Source organism: Rhea pennata, chromosome 1 (assembly GCF_028389875.1).
Source record: "Rhea pennata isolate bPtePen1 chromosome 1, bPtePen1.pri, whole genome shotgun sequence".
Taxonomy (NCBI): domain Eukaryota; kingdom Metazoa; phylum Chordata; class Aves; order Rheiformes; family Rheidae; genus Rhea; species Rhea pennata.
In genome coordinates, this window is record NC_084663.1 from 154,209,551 (window position 1) to 154,234,358 (window position 24,808).

At 40.0% G+C, this 24,808-nt stretch overlaps 2 protein-coding genes across 3 annotated transcripts in view; one reads left to right on the top strand and one right to left on the bottom strand.

The window, feature by feature from the left end:
• COL4A2 (collagen type IV alpha 2 chain) overlaps positions 1 to 408 on the bottom strand; it is a 140,798-nt gene extending 140,390 nt beyond the window's left edge. The window contains exon 1 of one of the 2 annotated variants that reach the window (XM_062601703.1): positions 127 to 408. The gene's annotated coding sequence lies outside the window, so the exon portion shown is untranslated. Of the gene's footprint in view, positions 1 to 39 lie in introns of both variants that reach the window. The other variant, XM_062601702.1, reaches the window with a different exon arrangement.
• COL4A1 (collagen type IV alpha 1 chain) overlaps positions 141 to 24,808 on the top strand; it is a 126,718-nt gene continuing 102,050 nt past the window's right edge. The window contains exon 1 of the mRNA XM_062566784.1: positions 141 to 456. Within this exon, the coding sequence (XP_062422768.1) occupies positions 394 to 456 (63 nt within the window). The 5' untranslated portion in view covers positions 141 to 393. The remainder of the gene's footprint in view (positions 457 to 24,808) is intronic.

The window sequence follows — 24,808 nt, forward strand, 5'->3', positions numbered from 1 at the left end:
CGCCGCGCCGCGCCGCGCCGCTCCGCGCCCGCTCCGCACCGTTCCGCGCCGCTCCCGCCCAGGCGGCCGCGGCGGTTGGGGGGCAAAAAGGGAGCGCGGCTCCCTCCCCCCGCCCCCGCCACACACCAGCGAGCAGCGGCAGGAGGAACTGCGGCCGGCGGGGAGCGGGCGCTGGCGAGGTTTCTTCCTCCCAGGGTCTCCGCCCGGGAGGAGGAGGAGGAGGGGGGGCTGCCGCCGCCCATAAGTTACGGCGCTGCGAGTCCCTCGCCTCGAAAGCATTGCAGGCGCCGCAGCCGCGACCGGGCAGAGGCGCGCATGTGGGGCCGGCGCCGCGGAGCCGCACACTGAGCCGCGGCGCGGCGCGGTGCGGTGCGCGGTGCGGTGCGCGGCAGCATGTGGCTCTGGCTGGGCTTCGGGCTGCTGCTGAGCGCCGAGCTCAGCGCCGTGTCCGCCGCGGTGAGTACGCGGGGGCGGGCGGGCGCGCGGGCGCGGCTCCCCCCTGGCGCTCCCTGCGGAATGGCCCCCTCGCCCCCTGCCCTCCTGGAGAAGGACGCGCGGGCTCGGCACGGCACGGCACGGGGGCCGAGGTGGGGCGAGCCGGGGCCGGCGGCAGAGAGCCCCTGTGCCCCCTGTCCGCCTGGATCGCGGCGGGCCTCCGGGCTGCCGGAAAGGTGGGAGCGGCCAGGTGGTGCTTGCGCTCCCCGCGGGGATGCCGCGCTGCCGGGCGGCGGAGAGGGGCCGGGGCCGCGGGGCAGCCCCGCGCCGCGGCTGCCGGGAGGGCGCGGGGAGCCCAGCCCGGCGCCGTGCGTCCCGGCCGGGGCCGCCACGGGGCGGTGGTGGGGGCGCCCGCGCTCCCCCGCGGCTCCGCCGGGCTCACCTCTGGCTGAGGAGAGGGCGTGAGGGTAGGTGGTTGCCTGGATTCAGAGCCTTTGGCTCGCTGCCTCTGACCCCGGCAGGAGGCTGAGGACCGGGAAGGCTTCTAATGTTAATGATTAAAGTCGAGTTCTGGCATCTTTCCCCATAGAGCGAGATTCAGCCACAGATAATTAAAAGCGAAAGTATGTAAAGAGTCTGAAAGTCTTGCTAAGGGAATTAATTTTATCACTGAGATACTAGCTATCCACTGTCCCTTAAGTTAAAGGATTCTGTTTCCTGGCACTCTTGAAGTATTTGTCCCATTCCTCAGATATTCTGTCCTCCAAGTAAAAGCAGTTTACATTACAATTTGAAGTGGCTCATCATTTCATATCTCCTTGCATTTTTCTTGCATTTGGATAGTTTGATATTGTGATACTGAAATTCAGTGATGCTGAAAACATGTAAGCAGACACAGGCAGGAAGCTTTTTGTAATGTCGTCTTAATCGGTAAAGGAAGTACTGGAAAGGGACATTTTTAATTTTCTTCTGCGGCTTCAGCAGAAATTAAATTCTGTATTGAACTATGTCTTCTCTACGTGAAGACGGAGATTATATGCCTTGAATCAGCTAAATAAGAAGTGCACAGAACTTCTGATGTCTTACCTGTTGCTGATAATGTCATTTACTGTGATTGCAGTAAATCACTTGGTGGTAACACCTATTAGATGTTTCACCCACCGTTTCACCCAGCTGCAATCTTTTCAAGATATATTAATTTTGATCAATGAACATCCTTTGAGATAAATGTTTCGTGTTTGAATTTTGGATTTGGTGTTCCTGGAGGTGTAAAGGTCTGTCTGTGGAATATGTTCCCATCTTGCACTCTTTAGATGAAGTCATTGGGGAAGCCATGACTGTCAGTCAGAGAAAGCAAGCAGTATGTAGGGAAGATAAACCTGTTAAAAGAACATAAGAACTTTAATATCTGTTACACAGTTTCAGGTCTTTTACGACAACTCTGGAGAGACTGTTTTAGAATTCTCCTCTGTGCTGGATAAATTGTTTTACTAAAATCAGAAATCTTCACAATGTAATCTGGAGCTGTTAATTATATCTTAATGTTATTGCATAATTAATCTTTATCTCCATGTTATGGTACCTACACAAGCTTTACAATTTCTGTATGCTATGGAAGTTAAACTTATGGCGGTTTTGTTAGCTTAGATAGACTTTAAGCCAAGGTGGCTTTTGAATCAATTCAGTTCTGTTGGCATTGTCCACAGCTCCACTCTCTCAGAGGTTACTGGCAGCTATCCACAGGGCGATGGAGACTGCTGTAGGCCTGCAGCATACCAGGATGTGGGTGGTAACAGAGGGGCTTCCCTTTTGGGATCTTTGAGCCAGACTGATGCACTTCAGTGATGATGACTGAATGGTGTTACGTTATCTACTGTACCCTGGGCAGGACCTCTTATTTCTGCTTTCAGAGGGATGGCAGAGCTGGCCCAGTGCTCACGTTGTCCTCAGATGAATAAATTCCTGCTATCCAGTTGCTCTATTTACATTCAAAGAGTAGCTGGGTTTTTAGAAGATGAATGTGGAATAGGCGAGGTAATATCTGGTATTGATTGCAATAGACTGAATACCCATGCAATCTTTTTTTCTCCTGAAAAAAAGACTCTTTCCTGCCCCAAAATAGCTTACATCAGCTAGACTTTCCAAAAAATTTGTATTCATGCTGCCACACTCTTGTCAAGGTATGTTCTTAATTTTCCTGTTGCCTTCATCATGGTTGCACAAAACTGACTAACTGAAACTTGGGGTCATGTCTGTGGATGAAAATGTAGCAGAAGCAACTAATGCTCTGTTATTTATGTTAATTCTGCAGTGTAGTAGGGTTGACAAATTAAAAAAATTGTTTTTATCATTCTCACATTCATGATTAAATACATAAAAGGAGATTTGGAACGTCTGCTCTTATGTAGGCATTTGACATAGCAAAGCCAGTCTTGAGCCAGCTGAGGTCAGGATCACGTGCCTTGCTGTAGGTAAAGGGACAAATCCTTTGCAGCTTCCACAGGGACCTTCTCAGGTTGTAATATGGCACTATAAAATGCAACCACGCACTAGAAGTTCAGTATATTCTACATTAAAATACTAGTTAGAGCTAATTTTGAGTTTTGTATGATTTCATGTTTTTTTCTTATGAGATTCACCTTCCATTCTGAAATTGAGAGCACTGTGGAAAACATGGCACTAGACTGAGATGTTTTCAGGTCAGACTGAGAGATTAATCCCATGAGACAGTTACAGAAGAAACTTGTTTTGATGGAACTCTGCAGGGTTTCTCATTTCTGACACTCCTCTGGTTGCTGTTTCCTTTGAAGAAAGTCTGTTGCCTAACATTAGTACTTTCTAGTTGAGAGATGACAATGCCATGGAAATCCTAGTTTAATGTTTTGCTATATTGTCAATATTACAGGAGCTGCATTCTGTGTGTTTTCTGAAATGCAACAAGGACCTCTGGCTCTGCTTAAACAGTGGGACAAGCTACCTTTGATATAAATAGTCTGCATGTCATTCCACTTCAGAGGAGGGGAGGAGATGCCTGTATCTGCAGCAACTCAACAGTGGGTTTAGCTTTTCTCCTTGAATGCCCACTCCATCTCCCTTTGAACTTTTTCTCTTGGCAAAATGGGAGCTGGGCCAGAATGGAGAGAGAGCTCTGTCCAGCTACTAGCAGAAAGTAGGCCAAAAAAATGATTAAAAGCATGCATAATTTTTTCCATAAGGACAATGCTGTTTCTACCAGTGCTGTTTAAGCTGAATGTCTGCCAGCTGTTAGGAGTGTCCTGATGAGAGGCCAAAAGGTTACTGTCCCCTGCAAGCCCTGTCTGGGGTGTAGTATTGTTGGTGGCTGGGCAGAGGCTGCTCTGTTGCGTAGCCTTCACACCTTCCTCATGTCACCCGTTCTATTTTTAATCATATTTGGGGCCGCTGTTTGACACACCCACACAAACAATTCAAGGCTGAAAGCAAATAAGAAGTCAATCCCAACTAATTTGAAAGATTCTTCTGTTCTGCTTTCATTAAAAAATGGTTCTCTAGGATGCAATAGTAGAGCCAAGAGGCAGATAAAAGAAATCACTTCAACTTTTTTGCATATGGCTTGAAAAAAGTCATGTGACTGTCTTGAATGACTGACAACGATTCACTTTGGTGTATTTTTACAAGTGAAGTAAGGCAAAGTTGAGCACATGCATTCTCTAGCCATTCATGGATCACATCTTAGATGCTGAACCACTCACGTCACCTATGCTTTAAAAGCCATTTGACATCAACGTCCCTAAATCTCCTGAAGGATGACACCTGTAAATGCTAAGAGCCTGTGTAGCAAACCCTGACAAGTTGCAGTTCAGAATGGAGATATGATCACCTTAATTCAAAAAGATGGCCAGATGGAGAGATCCAGCTGACGTTCAGTAAACTGCCTGGGAGATTGGAGACAGGGTTTGGTACCCCCATCTCAGGCTAAAGGGGATTTTAATAGGGCATGAGAGAGGAATAAGGAAGAGAAGCACAGCATTTCCATTCCTCCTGGTGGCGCTACATCAGCTTGTAGGGAGAGGTGTGAGATCTGGAGCAGCCACAGAGAGCACTGAGAGCCAAGGCAGGGATGTGGCCTTCTAGCACATGGTGAGGAGCGTTCTCCAGGGAAGCAGGAGTCCTTGGGTCTGCTCCTGGCAGTAGGGAGTCATTCGATGAAAATATAAACAAAACAGAATTTATAAGCACTTCTAGGAATAAGGGGACAGGCTTTGTGACTCCTTCCCCCCTCCAAGGGAACATCCTTCTCCCTGCTGCCCTTCCTGTCCACTTCCCCTTTCCCTCCCTCTGGCCATGGAGGCAGCATCTACATCTTTTATACAATGGCACAGCCCCAGCAAGAGATAGATGTCATCTCTCTGTACCATCCCATGCCATCAACAGTGTGGTCTAGTCTTCTGGTTAAGGAAGCAGCACTTAGATGCTGGAAGATGGGAGAAGTAGATTTGAATCCTGTTGGGCAGAGTGGGGAATTGGGCCTGTTTGCCCTGCTTCCCCTGCCAGAGCTCCGGCTGCTCCATGAGAGAGATGCCGCAGTGGTTGATTCTCCAGCACCATGTCAAGGCAGGAATAACCAGCTCTCTCTCCTCAGGCATTTAAGGTTGGGTGCTTATATTTAGAGAAGTGACTCTGGCTAAAAAAACTAAGCCAGTACCTAATTTTGAGTGGCAGCCTTAGGAGGCAAGAGGACAATGAGGTGCCAGAATTTGGAGAGAAATGTAGGTTGTTTCAGAGATATGTACATGTTTGTTACCTGCTGTGTTTGAGCACCACCAGCTGAGCATGCTGGCTGCGGAGAACTCTTGTCCAGCCTTCCTGAGCACTCCTTACTCATCTTTGGGAATGTCATTCCCAGAGCCAGCTGTTCAGCATCAGCATATGCAAGTGCATTTGTGGACCATAATCTCAAGTATCAAGGTTTTCACTTCTGAACATTAATGTCTGTTGAATGTTTTTAGAACTACTGCAGTATTCCATTGTAGCTCCTCTGCTCAGACTATATAATCTGGAAAATAATTAGGTTATATAACGTCTAAGATTATACTGGCTGTTCAAGCTACTTGCATATATACTGTCACTTGTCATGACTGTGTGGAGAAATGTGGCATAGCCGATGCAGGCAGCTAATGCAATTGTTTAAAAATGTCAGAACCATCTCTTGGGATAGGCTTATGAATATCGTTCTTTTTATAGAACTAGACTAAACAAAGGAAGATTCAACAACCTCAATACAAAAATAAATTGACTTACTTCATCAGTGTTTAAAAGTTGCATACTGCTCCCTTCCCAGAATTTCCGTTGACTTTCTCATTAGAAAGTCAATTGACACCTTGCAAAGTTTGGTCCTAGGGCAAAATTTGGGCATGAGCTGACTGGAATAGCAACCAGTGTGTTTAATGAGAAATTGAACATATGAAGTATTGCCACAAATTAATAATGTTTGTGGGAAGATAATTTTTGACTTCTCTGGGTCATGACTGTCTGGAATTATTCTTGGTAATTTAATACATCAGAAAAGTATGTGGCATTAGCCCTCTTGGACTGTAAGGAAGCATAAGTTCAGAACAAATTATAACAATGTCAATAAGTCAATTATTATCCCTATGTCATTTTAATATGAAGGGACTTGCAATAAAGAAAAGGCAAATGTGTTCTGTGTGTAGAAAATAAGAAAAATCCTTTCTGTTGTTACTTCCTGGCATACATAGTTTTAGTCAGAAAAAATCTGTATCCTCTTTAAGTTTCTGCTTAGAAAACTGTATTAGAAAAATTTATGCATTGTATTGTATAAGTACTTCAAAGACTAAAAAGAACACTATTTACCTTTATTTAGCTTTGAGATATCCTCTTACTGATGAAGGAGTCTGATTAAACTTTCTTAAAAATATATATAGTATTGCATATTAAAAACAATTTTGCTTCCAGTGCCTCTGCTATACTCTGTTCAGCTCTAGATTTACTTATTACTGTCTTGACTGATCTAATATCTCAAAAGTGCATTTATTAGGAAATCTCTTATAATCTACACCCTGTTGTACCTACTTCTGTCACATTTCCAACACGGGCAAAAATACAGTAAACCATGACTTCTCCAGCTAAGGTGAATGCATGGTGGTGGTAGGAGATACTCCTTTTCACTTCTGATTTGCCAAGTCGTCAAGCACGTGAAAACTTCAACAGGAGCATCAGAATATTACTGAAGTCTGTTGGCTTCCTACGTACTTACGGGTTCAAAAGAAAATTGTAGCCCCACCTTTATACCTGTCAAACTATTCTTTTTGGTAAAGTTGTTCAGCTTTATTTATGAAAGTTATGTGCGAGCTGGGGTTCTTTTGGGTGGATCCAAGAGCAGGACTATCAAACATCCTCTGTTCCCCTCCCTTTTCTCTCCGTGCATGCGTCTGCTGGCTTCACCTTCACTGCTGCTGTTACTGGCAAATAGCCTCTTGGAGGGTCTCAGGAAGGGTGTAACGGACAAAGCACAAAGCGCCGTCAACTGCGCAGCGTAAACAAATTGCAAAGAAAAAGAAATACATTTTGTTTTTTTTCATCTTTTTGTGGCCTTTATCCTCTAGTAACAGTGACAGATGCAGCGTTTTGAGATGAAGGCTTTCAAGATGGTTGAGAGGCAATTGAAGGAAGAAATTGTCAGTTATAAAATAATTGGCTTAATGCACAAGGATTGGCATGAAGAACTAGGGCCTTTTAATTAAAGGACTAGTGAGTTAGGTGCATTTAGAAGAGAAATACCTTTTCATAGACTAGGCATGGGACAAGCTGACAATTTTACTATCTGTAAAACACAAGAAATACTGTGCATCTGCTCTCAAGAATATTTCAAACTCTAGAACTGAGAAGCAGAAATAATTTTTAGGTAAAATATTGTGATCTCAACAGAGAACTCTGTCCAGCTTTTAAAATGGTAGCAGAAGAGATATGCTGAGAAATTCAAGTTATGAGATTCTGTATTTAGTCTCTGATTTGAGACATGATGAAAGTCACAAATCATTTCTAGATGCTAAACTTCTTAAAAAGCTGCCAGAATGCTAGTGCTGTTCCCTGCTACTTGTTAGAAGGAAATGACCTGAGGTAACTACCATTGCATCTCCTCCACCACCTTTTTCTGAAAAAAAAAGAAAAAACTTTATTCTGACTCTTTTTTTTTTTTTTTTTTTTTTTTTTTTCCTCCACTGTCATGGAATTTATAATCTTCTCTAGCTACATGGGAGTTTTATTGGTTCACCAACACAATCAACCTATTTTTTGGAGCCAAGGTGCTATTCTGTCTTCTGCACAGGAGGATATTGCCTTGATAATGGAGCACTACCCTGGCAGAGCACTTCTAAATAGCGTAGTGGATGCAACTGTTCTAATTTATCAATACAGTTAATGCTGTTCTTATGCAAGGATTATTTTTATAGATAGTATTTGGAAAACTTACAGTGAAGTAGGCGATCTCTTCATGCAAATAATCACTAACTGAGGGGAAAACAACTTACATTGCTTTTTTTTTAATTGGTTCTATTTTAACAGATAATTTATGGGATCCTTAGGTTAGTATAGAGAAGTTAGCATGCTTTCACTCTCTTTTTTTGTTTTGTTTGCTATGTTTTTTTTTGGTCATGCAGTTCTTCAGAGACTTTGTTTCAGTTGTAGCTAATGAATAAACCAAATTAGACAGCTGATTTTTCACTGGATAGCTATGTGCTGACTGGATATTGTAAATTTCCTGGTCTTATTAGTCCAGTTGTTTATGTGGTGGGAGAAAACTCGTTTTTAGTCTACTGAAGACTTCTGTTTTTGAGGAATACAAATGTTTGATAGTCTACCATATTTGCAAACAAATGTTTTTAATAAAAGCAAATAAGGCTGGAAAATGCATTGATGCAGACTTAAGTGGACCCTAAGGAATTGGAACAAAAGTACGAAGAAAAATTAGTATATTAATGGCTTGTGTTCACAGTGTATGTATTAAGGGAAAAAATAAGCTAAATGAGGGTTGACTCAAACATCCCAGGAATTTTTATATTGTGCTTGAAGCTCTGTCCCTTTTATGGCAATGGCAAGTCAGTTATCGGCTAGCAGAATGAAAAAGGATAAATTCTGGCTGCCATAGAGCCAGGATGCATGTACAAGTAGTGTTCAGGGCCAAAACTCAGAGATTTTAGTTGTAAGTACTCAAGCACATGTGTTTTTAGCAGTTTGCAAAAACAGACAAGGAAGACTAAAACAAAATAAATGCCTGTAATATTATAAGCTTGCTTTAGTAGGTTTTTTTTTTTTTTTTTTTTTTTTTTTTTTTTACTGAAACTATAGTCATCTTTCATCAGAAGTCCTTAACTGCGGCAGTATGTTTATTAAAAACAGCCTCATTTTAGGAATCAACATGGAAATCCTTAGAGAAAATATGGGAATAATAAAAGGTGTAAATGAAAGTGAGAAGAAAGTTAAAAAAAAGCTTAAAATTATCCTTGGAGGTCTATGTTTTTACCTTATGTTAAAATGATACAGCAGTTCAGGGGGGTCAAGGCTGCATGAGTGATCCTAAGAACCAGAGTAGGAACCAGGATAGGAAACATCGTACAAGCCAGGGATCAGCAGAGATTGTCAAAAGTAGAGTAAAGAAAAAAGTCAGGAAAGAGGAAAAGGACCAAGTGCTACAGCCACAGATTAGAGTTTTGATTAGCTGGAAAACTACTGTGGGAGATAACTTTCGGCTCCCAGCCCCTGCCACCAATTGCAAAGACACTCCAGCTGGCAGTCCCAGGCTGGAAAAGGTTGTGATAAGTCCCAGCTGGGGAAAAAATCATCCATGAGTTGTGATGCTGTTAATTTTTATGCAACACAATCTATCTGTGACTTTTAAATGCTATTTTAAAACTTACTTCCCATTTTGGATGTCAGTGATATAGCAAATGTTGTACCAGTGCCTAAAATCTTTGGGTTAAATAATGTCACTTGAGAGTGCCAAATCAAGCAGCAAAACAAATCCATCTTGCTGGGGACATGCTTTTGAAAATGATTCACACTGGTCAGACAAACAGTGGATGCTGATTTTTTTGATGCGTTTTCCAGGAATAGTGTGCTTGGTAGGATAGAGGATGTGATCTTGGATAAACTGGATGTGTCATGAGCATAGAAAAGCTGTGAATGGTAACCCATGACGCATGCATGCTGATAATTGCCAACCTTGCATTGATTCTAGCTCAGTGGTCTTAATCCTGTCAGATGCAGAGTGATTTCCAGTAAGCTGATAATGACTTTGGCTTCCATTTAGTTCATTTTTAGAGTAGTTGAAGGTGCTAAGAACACAGAAACATTTTTTTTGAGGTATCAAGGAGGCTAAAGAAAATGAAGGTAATGAAGGTAGCAGGACAAAGGCAGAAATTTGTATAGCTCAGAAAGGAGGAATAATGTTTTCTGTGAGATGCTTCAGTATGCTGACATAATAAAAATCATGTTTTCTTCCAGGGATTTTCAAATAAAATTCACAAAGGAATGAGTCTGGTTGATGATTGCCTTATACCCATTTGTGTCATGACTGCCATTGCAAAGGTGACACAAACACCTGCTAAAAAGATCTTTGTTCTGAATATGTTCCTCAAGTTTAGAAAAACTTTCTCACTAAAATCACAAAAGTTCCTGGTGCTGGAACAGACATAATGTGAGAGCAAGAGGAGATCTGTGTGATCCTGTAGATCTATTTCTGGATGCCACCAGGCCCAGAGAAAGTATATGACAACTGGACAATATCTAGGATTTTATTAAAACTAACTGAAGCTAAGTTAAGACCTGAGCCAGGGTCTGCCGTGTTCCTCTGCATCCTGAAATAAAAGCTAACTTATCGTAGTTTTAGCCCAAAGCCAGCAAATTACTGATTCTGTGCACAATTTTAATCTTTTATGCAATGAGATGCATCTGTACATTGAGACACATGCAAGTATAGGCTCCCTTTCAGTACAGTGCTTACATTACATTTATGTAATGTCAATATATCAATAAAATTTATTTTAGTAAATAGTCACTTGTTTTTAAAATTAAATGAATCAGTTTATAAAAGAGAACAGCATGCAGAACTTACAGAGCACCAAAATGGGTCATGTGCTGAGTATCTTCTGTCAAATTCAGGTTTATTTCCGCTGGACTGTTATCCTGTACCATAAGCAATTCTTTGTTTTCATAAATGTTCGTTCACTATAGCATATTAAAGTCTGAACACTTCATGAAGAATATGAGAAAAGTTCTAGATTTCGCTGTCTGTGCTTGGTCAAATGCATTCCATCATTAGAATGATAATGTGAAATTACATGGAACGGGTATGCACATGGTTCAGTGTGTATGTATATTGTCTAAAAGAAATGTATGAAATTGATTGATATGGGAAGGCGCATATGTGATTGTGTCATGTCTTGCATTGTTTTTGATAGCACCCCTACATTTCTGATAAATGTCATTCAGTTAGCTAGAAAATTATTTCACAGTTTTAAATCTGAAGATATATAAATCATATCAAATTACTAATGAAGATGGAGAATGAGTTCTCTGCCAAGTCACATATATTGGATGAAGTATTCCTAAAAAGAACTAAATGTTATGTTGTACTTAAAACATGAGCATATTATGAGTTTTGCTGTACCTAAACACAACTAACAAATTTCCAGAATGTCAGCTGAAGTGTAAAGCTTAGATGCAATAACAGTAGATAAAAATGAAAATAAAATATTGCATATCAAGTGATCTGCTTTTATCATTAGTTTGCTGCATTACAACATTACAAAGTGTAAACTGCAGAATATTAAGTAGATTTATAGTATTACAAGGAAATGGCCAGGAAAGCTTTTTTTTTTTTTTAATCTGAGGCAGAATTATCTACTGTCTTCACAGTAACGAGTCTCATAGTAATTGCTGTGGTGGGCAGCAGTCTGCATGCTTCCCTTCTTAATACAAATGATTAACCTCATAGCCTGGTATCAAGTGAGGTAATCGATGCTCGGTCATTTGACTGAATTTGGGTATTGGCACTTAGAAATTTGAATGTCTACCAGAGTTATTTAGCAACTCTTTTCCTATGTGTGGAACTGGATCTGTCATAGAAAAGTCTAAACTTTTGCTGGTGTCCATTTCTTTAGGCTGATTATTTGAATGTTTGTATTTGGGAGCCATGAAAGAGATGGGGCTATAAAAGAGTTAAGACGCTGTGATGAAATACTGAGATATTCCCTAACACAGAAATATTCCCCCCAGATATTGGCTGGGTAAGACCAATAGCTGCACTTAGATGTCATGTCCTGCCCTATGCCATCCCATTCATGCTGTGCTTCTTGTGGGGTAGGTGCTGTTTCAGTTCACTGTGAACTTTTTAATGGGAACATATTGTTGACCAGGCTGGAAACAGCACCAACTTTTTCTTGCCTAGCCATTTTCTCATATATAAACAATTAAAGATAAATTAGCACTATTTGCCTTTTGATATTTGACACCACCTGCATTTGAAGCAGGAGCTATGCTGAGGTTTCAGCTTGCCCCAGCAGAGACGGAGACATAGTCCTGCAGCATCAGTGACTCTGCTTTGTCTCAGGAGAAGGACAGAGAAGTGGGGATTGACTAATGGGCTGGGAATCTGATGGCAGAAATTTTGCTTTTACAACTGCTTCTCATGAGCTAAAGGGTGACCAGCAGGCATTGCAAAGCTCAGGCCCGTCCTGCTGGGCTGCAGATGCTTGATCTCCTAGAGAGTCCCTGTTTCAGGGTTGCACTGTCTTTGTGTGGATTCATGCCTGAAGTTGAACTTTCTGGCTGACTACAGTAGGTAGAAAAAGAGCATTTGTTGCATCTATTTCAAAATCTACATGTGATGAGAAAGTGGAGAGAGTAAGCTGTAAAAAAGGCAAGAAAATCTCAGTAAGCTATATGTATCTTTTCTCATTTTAATGATATTTTTAGGGATTTAGGACATGAGAAATGAGTTCTGTTGCTTGTTGAAGCACTTGAAGAGAAGTAGGTTAGCGATCTAACTTCTCTGCCGTAAGAGTAAAAATGAATTTCAACACCTTGGTAGTTTGAGGATTACTTATTATTTGCAGATTCACAGAAAGAAAAATTGACTGATCGGATTTCCTTTGACTGTTTTTGTCCCTTAGAATCAGCATTACTCTGCTTCATAGACTGACAGTCAAACTTCATGTCTGTAACCATCTTTTTTTCATACATTTTATTTAAATATTGGAACTTCGTGATGATAGACTTCCTAAAAATTTAGTTAACTGAAGCGTAACAGAACAGCTGAAAATATGTTATTGTCTCATGTCAAGAAAGCATTAAACTTTTGGATGTGTTGACATCTGAGAAACTATCTAGCTAGTGATCAAGAGAAATTAGCAGAGGAAAAAATACCTACTGAGACTCCAAGCTGAGTGACCAAAGAAGGATTTAAAAGAAAAATAAACACGTTAAATAAAGACACCTCTTCCCAAATGTTACTGGTAGCATACAAGGGAACTGTTTGTGCATAAGGTTTCTTGTAATAATTCCCCTGTTAAATGAGCACCTTATACTAGCTTTAAATACTGTGGACCTACTGCTTTTCACCTCTTGCCCTCCTCCTCTCTGCCCTCTTGTAAGTCGAACAGCGCAAAGGAAACAAACTGTTGGGTAGGATCATTTAGTGGACTTTCAGTCCAGAGGTGTTTTCAGAGGAGTGGGAATAAGAATGGGAGGTTGACTGGAACCTGTAAAGTTAGGTGGCTGTGGCCAGCTGATACACTGTTTCCTTTTTAGGGACTGCTAACAACTGAAGCCTCTCCAGCCTGTGCCCAATGCACAAATCCCTAAAATATTTAGGAATAAGAGGTCACTTTAGAATAGGTAGTAAAATAACTGCTAGAGTAATGATAGAAGTATTACCACTGTGAATAATTTAAATACGAACTTCATTTTGGAACCTGTAATATCAGCCAACCACAATTCCTATGTACAGTAATCTGTATTACTCTGTCCTGTGCTAAGTAGGCTATAATGACATATTGGCATATGATATTTCTTTTCTAAGAATTTTTTTTCCAGCAGAAACATAAACATTTTCTTTATTTTCATTTTAGAATCAGGTACTTGTACCTGAATTGTTCCTTGTTGTTTACAAGTTAATGATACTTTATCTCTTTTAGCATTTTGTTTGCCCCTGTTCTAGGCATATGTCATTGTTGCTTGTTGAAGTATCTTCTGCCTCTGCCAGTCTAAAATCTTTGGGAACTTCTCCCCTCCAAGTCTGGTGTATGGGTCCAGATAATCAAGGATTAATTTCCTTTCCCTTGACAACAGATTTAGCATAGCATATATTCTGACTCTATGGTAAAAATAAAGCATTCTTTTTCTATACTTTTATGTTAAATTATGTTAAATTATAGGGTGATTGCATTCACCCTATGTAATCTAAGGTTATTTATTTTTTATTTTGCACTGTTGTGCACAGTTCTCATCAAAACTTTCTAGATATGAAGCTATGGAAATTGCATCCTATCGAAATGGAGAGTTTGTTTCAGAAAGTAATGTTTAATGTTAATTCTAGGCATGTGCTGCCATGCAACAAACCTCTGAAAGGGCTGTCACTTTTCTCTCAAGAATCCAGTTTGATTGTCTTGTCTCCAGTTGGTTCAGCAAATGGTTTTCCTCCCATTGCACATTCACTCCTCCCTCAGCTACAAATGGAATCACAAAAAAGTTCAAGTAGTTTATCCTGAATTGATGGATCCAGTATATTTTTATGGAGCTGGTCACACCCAAGCATGAGAGTAGCTATTGCAAGTTGACACCAGCACTGGAGAGTGTCCCCTGCCCTCACAGTTGCAGTCTGTAGCATCGCGGTGCCCATATAGACTTTCTTGATATTTTTTATTCTCTTTTTTTCTCTATCTTTTGTTGTACAAAGAACACTTTTCTCTGAACAGGTCAGGCTGGCTGCGTAGCTATACTACTCAAGAAATAAGCAGGTATTTCTAGCTCTATAAAGCCAATAAACTAATCATCTGGTTGTCTTAAGATAAGGTTTTGTTTGTTGCTGATTTGATGTAATGAGAAGGTACAGTCAGTATATGGAGTCATATGAAGACTGAAAGTGTGTAATGAATACTAATGTGATCAAATCTGAACACTGCAGGTTTTTGTTTTGTTTTTGTATCAGCAGTTTCAGGCACAAAACAAATGCACATGTCCCAACTCAGCCCTGGTGAGGCCTCATCTCGAGTACTGTGTCCAGTTCTGGGCTCCCCAGGACAAGAGAGACATGGAGCTACTGGAGAGAGTCCAGCGTAGGGCTACAAAGATGATCAGAGGGCTGGAGCACCTGTCCTGTGAGGAACGGCTGCGAGAGCTGGGCCTCTTCAGCCTGGGGAAGAGAAGACTGAGGGGGGATCTTATCAATGTGTACAAGTACCTGAAGGGAGGGTGTCAAGGGGACGGGGACATTTGACATTTGTTTCAGTGATTTTAGAAAAAAAGCTTCTGGAAACTGAAATTTTGATTTTCTTTTTTAAATTTCTTTATCATTAAATTCTTTTCTCATGAATGAAGGGGAAATGAAGTAAATGAATAAAGGAAAGGCTTGCCAACAAATGGTAAACTTTGGTTTATCATAAATAATTATGAATAGTTTAATGTTTAATTATGAGAAGTTTAATGTTGTAATATGAAAGTATCTTACCAGCTTTTCCCCCAGTGCTAATGGAAGTAATGGGAGTGATTTCGGAAAAAAACAATTTGTAAGTTCTTTACAATTAATTTTGCTGACTTGGACAAGATAGGGAATCTAGGCTTTTCTCGGCTGTACAGCAAACAATAGGGCTATTCTTTTGGTCCTAAAACCCTGATCTCCTCAGGAAAAGTGATCCAAGTGCTTCCAAAATAGGCACATCTGTGTACTCTAAGTAATTTGTCTTTCAGTTATGGTTGATACATGCTTCACCAATTCAATTATGGGTGAGCAAGAGTTACAGTTTTATCTGTAGAGTTACAGAATAAAAGACATGAAACTCTACTTCACCTCCAAAATTTTTAGGCACCTCAATGTATTATTTGTTCAGAAAAGTTGTGTTAATCTGTTTTAGGAACAAGAAGTACGGCAGATAGCTGCTACTCTTTATTCTCTTCACTGCTTGCAGTTTCTGGCGCCTAAATGCTTTACCTCTCTTAAATATATTTACAGAGACTAAATCAGTCTAGCAGTATTACAAAAGTAAAATCTTCTGTATTCATATGCTGAAGTGCAGAAATGGAGATGGGGAAATGAAAAGCAAGCAGCCCATCAGGTTGCTTTCACCTGTTTTTCCCTTGAATGTGCAACATATTTGAGATATTCAGAAGAATTGATGAAATTTCAAGATGTCTGTATGCTCTTACTCTTGTAAGTACTATTTTTTTTGGTTGTAGACTTTTTTTTTGGCCCAAGTTTAGAATAAGAGAGCTATCAGCTGCTGTCAGCTCTATGCCCCAGTAACATCATGTAGCAGTGAACTAGATATTTCAGAACTGATTGGTGGGGAAAAGCTTGCTGGTTTTCCAAAAGAATAGTAAGAAAAGTTAACCTTCTGAGCAAACCTTTGTTCAGATGTAGGACGAAGAGCATACATTGACCATATTGATACATTGGGAGTCATGAGACTTGGTCTGTTAGTAAATTCTTTACAATTGATTTTATAGAGTTGGACAAGATAGGGAATCTAGCCTGAACTAGCTGAATGACTTGCTCCTTGATACTAAGGTAGCCATATCCTACAGTACCACTAAAAGATATATTTCCACTCCTTTTCCTTATGTATGTTAGCATGAATTTTCATTTCACTATAAGCTAAAGTCCTTTTCAGCCAGGTTGATTCCCAGAGCTGTCTCTTTGTACAACTTTGCGAAGGTCAGTGTTAGCGCAGGAGAGGGAGTGGGAGCAGGGCCAGACCACAGTTACTAACAGCAGCAGGGATTTGTGCTGTGTTACTGGAGCTGTGTTAACCACAGCTTTAAGGTGTGGTTTTGCGTTAGACCTATACCGAACTAAAGGAGGGGTGGAGGATGAGTGAGGCTGACCGTTTTGGTAGCAATGAGCTACTAGATGGGCTTAGCTGACTTCCTGAAACTGCAGCCTTGCTCCCTGTGTTGTCTATTTAAATTTGGAGCAGAAGTGGACTTCAGATATGTTTGCATGATACATAGCCAAACATACTTCTCTCTTACTGGCAGTCTATATGCTAAATACGATACTAATGCTTCTTAGTACAGAGAAAATGTTAAAAGAATATTTTGTTTTCAGAGTGGAGTTCAAAAAAAAAAGTAGGAGAGTTCTATGCAACCCAAATATGAGCCCCCCCAATACTAGCCTTCAATTGCTTGATGTATTCATGATACTCTGTTTCATTTAATACACATAATAGTTTATGAACACTGGAAGAGTGACAAATCAGTTTTTTTTTCCCCTTGCTCTTTTTAGACTTTTTTCTTACTTCAGAACTGATGATCAAGTGATGCTTTGAAGACATAATAACTGTCTGCAGCTTCTTCTGAGCTTCATGTGGCTCCTGTCAGAGTAATATCTGAATGCTTCAAAAAACATGCAGTCTTTTTTGGAAACTTACCCACCCAGATTCAAGTAGGCTGTTATTGCTGCTGTCAATTATTTCATCATACTCTGTGTGAACCACAGTGATCCTTGAAACTCTTACCTAAAGATTACGTATTTATTTGCTGACAGTTTGGGAGATGAGGTATAGACAAGGAAATGTCAAAAGTATCTCCTAATTAGCATTCTGTAGCGTGTCATAGCCCACTTGTTTATGCTTTTAACACAGTAACTTCAGCTGAAAGGGATGATCATGCTCTCTTTCAGCTCTAACCTATCTTCAGAAAGGAAACGTATTTTTGACCAGACCAATTCCTTGCTCTGGCTTGCTAGGCAACAAAGGAAAGGAAGAATATAGTCATGCCAGTAAGGCTAGGCCAGGCTGGCATAGAGCACTTAGGTTGGCTCAGAGTGACATTAATTCAACCCTAGGGCAAGTTCAGCCTGTGCAAAAAATGCATAAGCGCTTCCTGGGAAGAAGGCAGTCCTCTTCTCAGGAGAAGTCCTGTGCTGAACAGTTCTCAGAGAGGACTTCTTTCATTTCATGGTCTGTTTGATTTTGGGTTTAGAAGGTTGTAAATCTACAGGTTGTAAAGTTGTAATCATATTCCCATATTGACTCCTTTGAAAAAATAAGGTTGTGAAATGCAGATCTACCACAGAGGTCTGGGATTTGAGGTACCTGTTATGAAGGGTTTGCAGGGAACCTATTCACTGCTGCTCTCAGTTATCCCATCATGTTCTGTGTGGGGCAGCAAGTGTGGAGTTAAAAACCCTTTCTTCATAGTTACTTTCTGAAGCAGTGGTGAAATGGGAATTACTTCTGCCATATCTTTACCAGAAGAGAATCTTCATTCTTTTCTTTTCCTTCTCCCGAGTCCTCTGATTTCTCAGCATTGGTTGTTTTCTTTTTACATTACCTATTTATCTTAGCTGTCATCCTCTTTCTCTTTCCTTTATCTTGATGGTAGAGTCCCAGTATATTTGCCTACCATTTTAGTCCTATCCTTGGCTATTCATCTGAAGCCATCTGACCTTGCATATATTGCCAGTGCTACTAGCTTTGCTTGTAATGGGGAAGAAAAGTGTATGCAGTAGACCACAATTTTTGATGGTAAAATTGTACGTACTTGGATATTTTGCATTTTAACAGCTGATGAGCAAGCAGTTTCCAGTTTACAATGGATACATGATGTATCCGTTACCAACATCAGTGTTTTATCTGTGCTCTTCTTTTGGTGTTCTGGTCTTTCTAGTGAAGTATTGCCAGTTACAACCCTTATGTTTGAAAACATGGAAAGAATTGATGGAACAATCATGCTTTTCCCTGGAAATTGTTCAGTCACTCTTTATTTCAAGTGTTCTGGTTTTTGTTTATTGCTGTCCTGTCCGATGCTTAAAATTAATAGAATGGAAAAGTCAGATGTTGTAGGACTTCCCTGCAACCCTGTTTTGCATCTCATGAATATGAAACTTTTAAAAATAGCTACAAGCGGTACTGAAGCAACTGAAGAATGATAAAATCTGTGAATCCTACTGAAGTAATGACAAAATGATAATATTATTTTTAGGTCTTATGTAGGCAGATGCAAGTTTTTGCAACCAATTTTGAATTATCTGTATAATAGAAAATTATCTATTACTATCAAATGTGTAAAGCTTACAGTTCTCCTAAGTATGTTTCTAGTTAGAAAATATCTTTTAGAAGATCAGCATTGGCATTGTGACAAGTCATGTCCTTCTGAACATGGTGACTTTCATGCACTGTTGATAATATGTCGCCTCTGCTATTTCTGCACCTTAAAAACTAATAGTGAAGTGAGTGCGTATTACCGATATATTAATCATGTACAGTGTATAGTGAGTTTTTTTCTTCTATTTATCTGTTTAAAGTAGTACTTAAAAAGTCTTAGTTGTTTAGAAAGGTCATTGTATACTTTTCCTTAATAACACAATTTGACAATTGTATAAAAGGCCAAAAAGAAATACTTAATTTTCAGTGTCTTAATAGGCGAAATTGAAATACAATAAAAGGGGAAAATGTGCAGGGTTGAATGTGATACAGTAGGTATGTTATAGCACACCTTCGTACTTTCAATAATTTTAAAGCTTATAAAGACTTTAGAAAGCTAACCATTGTTACAGTAAGCTTTAGCTTAGATACATTACTCATTGGACTTAGAGCTGTGTTATGATTAAGAAATGAAGAAAGAAACCAGAAAAAACCTCATAGTCCAAAGTTCATGCTGTATTGGAGGGCTATATTCTGGTTTTGCTAAATGTGATCAGTATATACTAATAAATAATTACAGGTGAGTGTCATAACATAAACATTATGGTACTCTTTTAAAATTAAGTAAGAATTAATAAGAAAAAGTTTGAGGAGAGATGGGGCTGGCTTCTTTAGCTACCATTGGTGTTTGAAGAACAGTTAGTTTCTTTGGATTAGAAGTGGACAAATATTAGAATTATAGCATGTCTTCTAAATGTTTATGGGTTTCATGACTTCCATAATATATAAAACTGTAAAAACAGTCGTGCTTTCTGAATGGCATGATTTAAAATTCTCACAGTCAATATTTCATTTATTTATTAGGAGCTTTTATTTTAAAGAATTTTGCTTTTAATATAAGTGAGTAATTGTTTTATGTTTTCAAAGGAATAATAATGACTTTGTGTTGCATTCTAGATAGTTCGGAATTTAGGAATGCGACTTTTATTTTAAGGTTGCATGGGCTCTCCCAAAGGCATTTCACTTTTGACCTTTAGATGAAATAAATGGATGTTCGTTTTTTGTACAATGCAGAGAGACAGAATCTGCTGGTCCAGTGTAAAGGCATTTCTTATTTAGCACACAGTTAAGCTTTATGTGAAGAATTAGATATACAGATTAAGCAACAATACTAAAATGTACAGTAATTTCAATATAATGCCAGTCTTGTTTTCCCACTAAATAAGTTTATATCCTCAGATTCAAACTGCTAACGATGATCTGCAGTGTTAGCTTTGCCTGTAGCTTCTTTACTTCTAATTTTCCATTCATAATTTTGTAGCAGTAGAGATGCTTGTGTGTATGTGTGCACTAAGGATCAAGCATTCCCTCTTCAGAAGTCTGGAGTGCCAACCATATGAATTAAAAAATATATAGATACTGGTTAGTAGGTACAGCTTGTCTTCAGTGTAGAACAGTTTGGGTTGTAATCAATAGGGAATTGACAGATGCCAAGATCACAAATTCTATAGTACATATATTAAACTAGATTTTTCTGTTGTTACAGTATTTGTCACATGTTAATTCTTTCATCCTCTCTCCAAGGGGAAACATGTGGTTTCTATGGCCTTAAATTCTGAAATATTGTATATGGACTGTAGTTGGATTTTATATTAGAGAAGGCAAAATCAAAAAAAGTGCTGCATAGTAGAAGCAGAAGATGAAAAGCTGTATCATGATGCTCTCGCAATTTGAGAATGATTGAGGCTTCTTGCCTTGTGGTTTGTTTAACTTTCCAACGATGAGATAAGTCAATAGAAGGTGACTAAGGTTTTAGTCAGCAGCTATGGCAGCTGCTTATGGAATACCTGTTCAGTAGTACCTGTAGCACCATTGCCAAAGAAAGGCAAAAAAAAGTAAACACTACCCAACTGACTGGTATAAGCCAGTCAGCCAAGAGAGTAACAGTTCTAATTTTTCAAGAGGAAGGATGGGTTTATTTTCTTAATATTGTGCAAGAAGGGGACTCTTTCAGAGGAGACTCTATAACCCGTGGGTTTACCCTCGTATATGTGGAGTAAAACTCAAGAAAGATATATATACAGAGGAAGTATTAATCACCGTCCTAGAAATTGTTACTTTGAATCCAATGGTATAAGGGCAAAGTATGACTAAACACTTTGGTATTACGGTGCAGTGCATTTGATTTTTCAGCAGCTTTTTATTTTCATTTTTATTGGTTTTTTTTTTTTTTTGTATTTCAATGGATTTCTGCTCATTTAAGATTTTTCATAAATTTGGGACAAAATCTAAATCTTGCACAGGCCTAATTCCACTGAGAAACAGTACATTTCGGCCTGAAAGGGATTTTGCAGAAGCAAGGTCTTTAGAAAGGCTGCTTCTAAAAATATTTGGGACTACTGAGCTCTGAAAAGTCTGAGTTAAGTGCAAATGCTTTCTTTATTTTGCTGAACCTCCTCACCTTTGTAGTTTGAGCCCCTCTTTGTATTTAGATGAAAGAATTGCAGAGAAAACTAAAACTTATAGGCTGCAATAGCACCTGCAGAGTTGCTTTTGTGGGCGAGAGATGGCTCCAGCAGATGAGGAGAGAAAAGAACTCGCTTTTGTGCGGGCTCAGGGTCTTTGCAGCTTTCCTCTGCCGTGTTGTTTTGTAGATACACTCTTAAGCTTTAATGAGCTTTCTATACTGTGCACGCTCAGCCAGCCAGCTCTGGTGTTGTGGAGAGAATGGATTCTCAGCTCTCTTGCTGTCTGTGATTTTTATCAAATGTAGAAACAAGGGCGGGAAAGGCGTTTCCTTTCCCAGTGTCCTTCTCAGCAATGAAAGTGATAAATGGAGAGCGCATCCAGGGTGCTAGCTGTTTATGCTAAGCAAGTTTGACTAGGCACCAATTCTACTCTTCACTGGTAAGGATGCAAAAAGAGATAGGTCTGTCCTGTTTTTTATTTGTCCTATAGGCTTGAATTAACATGCATGTTTTTGTCTGTTGATAGGTAATATTTTGGTTTTGAAAAGCTGTGCAAATACATCTGTGCAAATTTTAAATCTGTTCTTGGCTCTTGGGCAAGTTGGGGGGGGAAATGTAAGAAATAAAATTCTCTCCAGCTCTTTTGAACTAGGCATGTGAGTTTATTCTGATCTAACTATATTAAAATAACTAGTAAGAATCTTTGTGAAAACATTTGCAGAGCTTCCTGTTCCCTACATGGCATGAGGCAGGAGGGAAACGTAGAAAACAAAACAAGACTTCATATAGGTGATGGTCTGAACAAGCGTGAATCGTAGGCACCAAAAATGCAATTTCCTGTTTTATTGAAGCAATGAGTTCAGCAATCCCCTCTGTATGTTGGCTGCAGAAAAAAACATTCTTGAGCACTTCCAAGTATTTAGCCCATCATCCAGTTACAGTTGTGAAAAATGCAAAAAGCTTAGAGTCCATAAAAGGAGATAATTTGAAGTTAATAGACGCAGTGCTATGTAGCACATAAATGGAACGCAAGCTGTCGTGTGTTACAGTTTTGTATTCTACTTTATTAAATTATTTTAATCTGTCAATTTAATTAATGTCTGTACTAAAAAAAGCTTAACATGACATAACAGAAAATTGCTTGTGTGCTTGCCTTGTTGTCCTGGTTCTTTCATAACCCTATAACTTTCTGTGAGCCTGAGACTGCAAGATGAACCTCAGAGTGGTTGAAAAGCAGCAGAATGAACAGCTGAAACTCAAGGGTTGATTAAAAGGCTGGCCAAAAAGTCTGCTCTGTCTACTGGGCTCCCTGATACATATTAACCTAAATGGGATAAATATACAACTTGATCTATGGAGCACAAAATTACTTCAGCAAATGAAAGCTATCAAAGCCTGTACATGCAGCGCATTTCATTTCCCTGCTTTTATTTTTCAGTTAATAAGTTAGTGTGTTAGTTACTGGGTGCTTAACATAGGATGCAATGGATAAAATTCTGTGCATCTAGGTAGGTCAGATGAGGCAGGAACTTTTATTAACACATCAAAATCAAGTCAGTCATGATTGCCCCTAATGCTTAGGGCTGATTGATTTGACAGCAGAGAACTTCACCTATAAAATTTTGTATCTTAAAGCATTTGAAGTGGATTTGAGAAGAAGCAGCAATATCCAGGTGGCTGAAGGCCATGATGCTGAGACTTACTTTGGAGTCTGGAGGTTCCTTGGTTTGGAGTGCTGTGTTTTCCTTCCTCCTCTATCTTGCTTAGCACAAAGCAGGTGGAAGGCATGGGGGCCCTTGTCTACCTAGAGATAAACCCATTTTTATTTTGAGGGCTGTCATATTTTTGACATCAAGAAAGAGCAGTAGCAGATAGTAGTAAGCATCTGTTGTGTGCTCTTGTACTTTTGAGAGAGAATCTTGTTGCTGGAGTGGGGAGGAGCGTGGAAGCAGGGACACAGAAGATGGAGAGAAAGGTAATTCTGATTGCAGTGGTCCCAAAACCCTGTTTGTAGCCCTCCTGTTCCAGCATCCAACCCCTCCATCAGCATTCTATCCACATCTGGGCTCTCCCGTCCCTGAAAAACATGGACCTAATAGAGCAAGTCCAGTGAAAGGCCATGAAGGTGAATAAGGAATGGCAGCATCTGACATACAAGCAGAGGCTGGGAGAGCTGTGACTGTTTAGCCTGGAGAAGAAAAGGCTCAGGGGGAATCTTATCAATGTCTGTAAATATCTGGTTGGAGGGTGTAAAGAAAACAGAGCCAGAAAACGTTCTCCCTGGCACTCAGTGACAGGATGAGAGGCAATGGACATAAACTGAAACACAGGAAATCCCACTTGAACATAAGAAAATACTTCTTCACTGCAAGGATTCCTGAGCACTGGAACAGGTTGCACAGAACAACTGTGAAGTCTCCATCCTTGGAGATATTCAAAACCCAACTGGACATGGTCATGGGCAACCTGTTGTAGCTGACCCTACTTGAGTAGGGGGTTGGTCTGGGTACCAAACAGTCTCCAGAGGTCCCTGTCAACCTGAGTTGTTCTGTGACTCTCTGATTCCTGCTTTTGTTCACCCAGGGACATACTTTGTGCATGTCTCTGCAGCCCAGAGTTGTCCCTCAAACTTTCCTGTCCTCAAATCCCTCAACCTCACCCTCCTCTTCGTTACCAGCTCTCCAGTGCCATAGCCAAATGGTTCTTCCCAGTTTCACCTTTTCCACCTGAAACCAAATCCCTCACGCTATATGATTCCCTTATCCTGAATCCTCCCACAACTTTCAGCCTACAAGACCAAGGGCTGCAGCTGCTCAACTCCTTCACTTCTGCTTGATTTTGAACTACGTTCTTTCTCTGTCTCCTCTGTGCTCCTCCTGTCAATTGCTGTACTGGCTGAGCTTTATGCCCCTTCTTGTGTCTCCTCCCGCAATGTCCAGCTCTTGTTTCTAGAGTTTTTTTTTTTTTTTTTTTTTTTAATAGTCTGTGTTTATCAGATATCCACTAGGGCGTAATACATGGAAGCCTTAATGTTTGCAACCTTCTGCTGGCCCAAGTGGGTAAAGCTTGGAAGACTAATCGACAGATCAGTCTGTTAACTGATTTTTGTCTTAACCTCCTGTATTACAGCATATTTGAGATATGTGTCATTAAAAGTTTACTGTTGAAGATTACTAATGTTCTTCCAGACTGTCTTGTGTATGGACAGTTTTGAAGACTTAGGCACAATTGTTCAACTGTGAATTTTAAAAACATATGTTCGGGAATATATGTATTTCCTATCCCATTTGTGCAGCTGCTCACAAACACTTGGTACTATCTCTTACTTTAGGGGAAAAAAGTAAAGAACGTGCTGTACCCGTGTATGAGTCATGGTTCATTTATTTTCTATGAGAAATTCTAAATGCTGTATTGCATGACCTTTGTCATCTTTGTGTACAGTGGAAAAAATATACCAAGCCAGGAATATCAATGAAAGTCTTCTCAATAACCAAAAACAGGCAAGCAAGTTCCCATTGGATCTTTTTTTTTTTTTTTCCTTCACTA